Source organism: Copadichromis virginalis, linkage group LG17 (genome assembly GCF_057382275.1).
Source record: "Copadichromis virginalis isolate Kocher_CV1m ecotype Utaka linkage group LG17, C_Virginalis_male_GT1.1, whole genome shotgun sequence".
Taxonomy (NCBI): Eukaryota; Metazoa; Chordata; class Actinopteri; order Cichliformes; family Cichlidae; genus Copadichromis; species Copadichromis virginalis.
In genome coordinates, this window is record NC_140634.1 from 25946884 (window position 1) to 25951715 (window position 4832).

Sequence of the window (4832 nt, forward strand, 5' to 3'; positions counted from 1 at the left end):
CAAGCAAATTTGTTTGTTTGTTTGTTTTTTTTAATCTGGAACAGTCAAACATTTTAAAAGTCCATCCATTTATCCATCATCTTCTTCAGGGCAGTTCAGGACTGGGTGTGTCTGTTGGGACGGGTTCCCTAGTCTCATAAGGTGACATGAGGTGGGGTACACCGGTGTTAATTAACAATGCTTTTTTTTCATTTGGCTGGTTAGACACACATTACATTGACTTGTTGCACCATCCCGTGGTACAAACTGGTAATGCTTTACAGTAAATGTGTTCAAAGTTGTACTTTCTTCATATTTTGATGATAATTTCAAGTAGTTTTGGAACATTTTCAGCTATTTTAAGCACAGAAAGTTACAGGATTTGTTAAACGAAGAGAAAAAAAATAGATACAGTGCTTATGGCTGCAAGTAAAACCCGGGAAAGTATTTTATAACTTCTTCTTTTTTTAAAACTGAGGTATATATCTTCACTATGTCTAGTCATCATGTTTTCGAAGAATATGAATGCACCACAGCCATACAGTATTTTATAGGTTACTTTTTTTTTTAAGTCTTTTTCTTTCAAATTCTCCCTTTAGGGGTCACAAAAGTGGATCATCTGCCTCCATCTCACCCTATCCCCAGCACCCCCTCTGTCACACCAGTCTTCTGTCCTCTTTCATTACATCCATATAACTTTGTTTTCTTGTATAAAATTATATCAGCTTTTAGTAGTACTAGTGGTAGTACTGCTTAGGGTGTACAACCTAAAATCTACTAGCAAACTGTATGCAGGAGATGAGCTGCATAACCAATCTCCACATTAAACAGGACTAAAATAGAAAGGTCAGTGTTGTATATTTGCATGTACTCGTAAAAAGTCACATTTGTAAATAAAAGTTGTACAGAAAGGCAACGAAATGACGTTTGCTCCGCAGGAATGTGTGCACAAAAGTGCATTGCTTACTTTGAATGCTCAGACTTTGTCTGCCAGGCTAAATTATTTAAGCCACAAACAATGGTTGTGAACCGGCTGTGAATGGGTGGGGGATGGGACTGCTATGGTAAGAGGTGTAGTTCCCATGGGAGCAATACATGCTTGTTATGTAGCCTAACCAGTTGCAATAAGTCTAAGCAGATGTGGTGAAATATTGAACTAAAGTGAAACACTGCATAGTACTGTAAAAATGTCATGGTTATTTAAAAAAAATTATATTTTTCACATATGGTGAAATAAAAATGTTGTATACTGTTAATCAAAATAATAGTTTTAAGTTAGAAAAAAAATAAAATTATTTGGGCAAGCAGTTGTAAGCTATGGGTGTGCTATGGGAATGCTTTTCAATTGATCACATTTCCAGTTGACGGTGATTGCCTTCAAAATAAAAGTTTCATACGAATCGCTTGACATTTATTCTTGCTAAAAGAAAATAATAATGAAATGATTAAAAGAAAGAAAATCTTGTAAAAATATATAATGATTGATTTTCGATGCACGGAATATGTAAAAGTATAGCATAAAGCTTATTTTAAGGGATTTTGTATGCAGTTTAAAGGTGTTTCTTTTATTGTGGAAAATTAAGCCGGAAGTGTTGATTCTGTTGCTGCTTTCGGAACACAGTACAGCGCGCACCACCCGCAACTGCACACACAGTACTAAGCGCTGCAACGAATGGAGGCGAACGGGTGGGAGAGACATCAGCAAGGAATTGTTTCGCTGTCGAAATAGCTTTCCCTCGGATTTCAACCTGAGGACATTTCAGTCGGGTGAAGAAAAACTGAGTTGTTGCTGTTTGTTTTTTTTAAGAAAAGTCGAATCGCTTTCCCTTTCCCCCTGAAGAGCTCGATTGCCAGTCATTTAAAAAAAGGGCGTGTGTACGGGGTGAAGGCAGCATTAACCAATTAATGTGGGTATATATGATATTTTAGACATTCTTTGACACCAGCTGGGTCTAAAGGACACAGTCGAGGATGGGATGCACACTGAGTACCGAGGACAAGGCTGCGGTGGAGCGCAGTAAAATGATCGACAGAAATCTGCGGGACGACGGGGAGAAGGCAGCCAGGGAGGTCAAGCTTCTGCTGCTCGGTAAGGAAGATTGGGGTGGAGGGGGGCGGTGAACGAACTTCGCTGTGTGTTCGCCCGCAGAACTGCTAGTTCAAAGGATACGGTTGGGAACACACCCTGCTGTGAAACCCACGTTAACCACCCTGGTTAATGGTCAGTGTTGGGGTTGTGTTAGATTACATTAGTTGTGAAGTGTTGCTGAGTTTCCGCATCGCTAGCTTACACCCCTCCTCCTTGCTAGCTACAGTTAAGCGTCCAATCTTCTCACTTGTAACACAACCTGTCCTTTTAAAAGGAAAAACGACACCAGTGTGGCCGAAATACCAGTGATATGTCATTTTGCGTTTATTTGGCTTTTTAAGGGGTTAGTTTTGTAGTTTGGTTACACATGCATGGCAGATTTTTCTTTCTTTGTTTTGCCAGCTGTTGGCGTTAATTCTTTCAGCCCGTCTCCGTGGAGAATTTATTGACTAAATCCTTTCAACAATGGCACATTTCCTCTCGTCTGGTCCGGTTCAGTGCAGTGAAAATAGGCCTTTGGCTCATTAGGGGCCCAGGCCTGAGTCAGAGTGACTGAAAACTGTTTTTTGTTTTTTTTTGTTTTTTTACTTAATTCGTTTCAGGACGTTATAGGTTAAATTCCTATTGTTTCCTATTTTATAAAACAGTTTCCTTGTTCTCATCTGAAGACGTAAGCAGGCGTGTTGCAAGCAATAGGCACACAGCTTGTGCAACAAATGCAGAAAATTACAGTAATCAAGAGGCCAGAATAAAGGCTGATTCAGTTAGGAGAAGCCACATAAACATTAGCAGAACTCATTTAAACAAAGCTGTAACCGATCAACTTACAACCGAAGTTGTATGAAGTTAGATGCTGATGTAGATATAGTGGCCTCATGCCACTTCTTTGCAGTGATCATTTTTGATTGATCTTCATTTGTGTACCCGAATCCACCTAGTATATGCTGTTGCTGTGTTAAATTGCCACTGACCTCAGAGATGTAATTTAAATGGCACAGCACACCCACTGATAACTATTACACTTCATAATTATGATTTGTTGCGTTTATTTCATGTGTTTTGTCATTTCCTAGCTCCATCTGACAACCCTGCGTGTACCATTATGTGAACGGTTTCCATTTAGTAGCTAGACGTGTGTGTAGATTAAAAGTGTTGCTGAGATGTGGGGAAGCACTGTTTTGCTTGTAAACAAAGACCACAGGTGAAAAACTTTTCCATCAACCCTTTTTAGGTGGCTCACTTTGGGAAGTGTTGACATGCACACATGTGGTATGTGGGTTAGCAGGACACAAAGTCTGAGGGAAATGCCAGTAGCAGGCAAATACCTAACAGAAGGCACACACAATTCAGAAGCAGATTTTCTACCATTACTTTTAATTTTTGAATGAAGATAACTGTGTGTGTGTGTGTGTGTGTGTGTGTGTGTGTGTGTGTGTGTGTGTGTGTGTGTGTGTGTAAAACTTGATGGGACACAATTGGCTTTTACTAGGGTATGGTTTTGTTTGTACAAGTAGGTGCATATTTTCCCATTACAGATCAGTTGCATTCCTTCGGTGTTTGGAGGCCAGATGGGGCTTGCTGAGTAAAAGCAAGCAAGTAAGGTCAAGTTTCTGCTATGTCGCTGTAGGGAAGAATATTAGTTTTAGTTTAGTTTTTTTTTAAATTTTTTAAACATGTATCATACACAAAAACATGTGGCACTACTTTTGCACTTCTCAGTTTCTGATAGAATAGGTCGCGTGGCGCCACTCGTGGCTGCTTTGGCTCCATCGCCTGTCATCTGTGTTTGATCCATTCAGTGTGGTAGCCAGGTAACCCGCTCGGCCTCTTCAGGTTCCTGCCTGAAGTGACACACACACACAGAGTTTGAGATGCCAGGAGAAAAGAAAAAGAGGACCTGTAAGACGAGAACAGTGCTAATGACGAGAGCATTAAAAATGAAAAAAGCTGCGGTGCGGTGAAGCACGGGGACCCGAGTCGGGCTTTTGAATTGTTTACTTTGCAGAAAAACAGTCACTGAGTAGACTTGAGGCTGGTGATTTGCAAGCCACTCATGAGTATACTTTTCTCTAAACACACCCTGTCAACAGTGTATTCAGGGATGCTGTTGTATACCTCTGGATGCACTCAAAGAACATTAAATCTTTTGTGCAGCTTGTGGTGGTGACCTCAACCCGGTGTCGAGATATTTGTATACAACAGGTGGCCACAGTTTGGCCACAATTTGGTGTGATGACCACCTGGTTTTCAAGCGCTGTCCTAAATGTTAATTACAGGCTCATGGTCTCTCCCTGTCAGCAGCAAAGAATAATTGCCTTGACGTAAAAAAGCAAAACTCAATTTGCATGAAAAAAAAGATTTGAATCTTTGTAGGGCGTCAAGTCCAAACCAGCTGGCAGGCTCAGGTGTCTCTCGCAGAGTGAGGAAATGTGGTCTTTTCTGCGAAACATATTTTTCATTTAGCTCTAGTCTTAATATGGCTCTCATTTTATTTCCATCATCTCCAGGACCCAATTATCCTACTATTCATATCTACATGCTAAAATAGATTACAATCTCCTCAGCCTAATTACTCGTTCTATAGCTGTCGCGCAACTGTGGGAAGATTTTATTAATAAACCTCGGGCTTTTTCTGACTCGTGTCATCGGTCTCTCTTTCATTTTTTCCCCCCGTATTTTTGTTCTTTTACTAATTATAAAACCAGTTTTGCAAGATGGCTTGAAGATGGCCCCCATCTCACAGTAAACAGAGATGACAAAGTAG

The 4832-nt window shown here is 40.3% G+C and overlaps 1 protein-coding gene across 1 annotated transcript in view; it reads left to right on the forward strand.

Moving 5' to 3' along the window:
- Nucleotides 1–1592: 1592 nt before the first annotated feature.
- Nucleotides 1593–4832, forward strand: part of gnai1 (guanine nucleotide binding protein (G protein), alpha inhibiting activity polypeptide 1) — a 14925-nt gene continuing 11685 nt past the window's right edge. Inside the window, exon 1 of the mRNA XM_085437710.1 lies at nt 1593–2068. Coding sequence (XP_085293836.1) covers nt 1951–2068 — 118 coding nt within the window. The 5' untranslated portion in view covers nt 1593–1950. The remainder of the gene's footprint in view (nt 2069–4832) is intronic.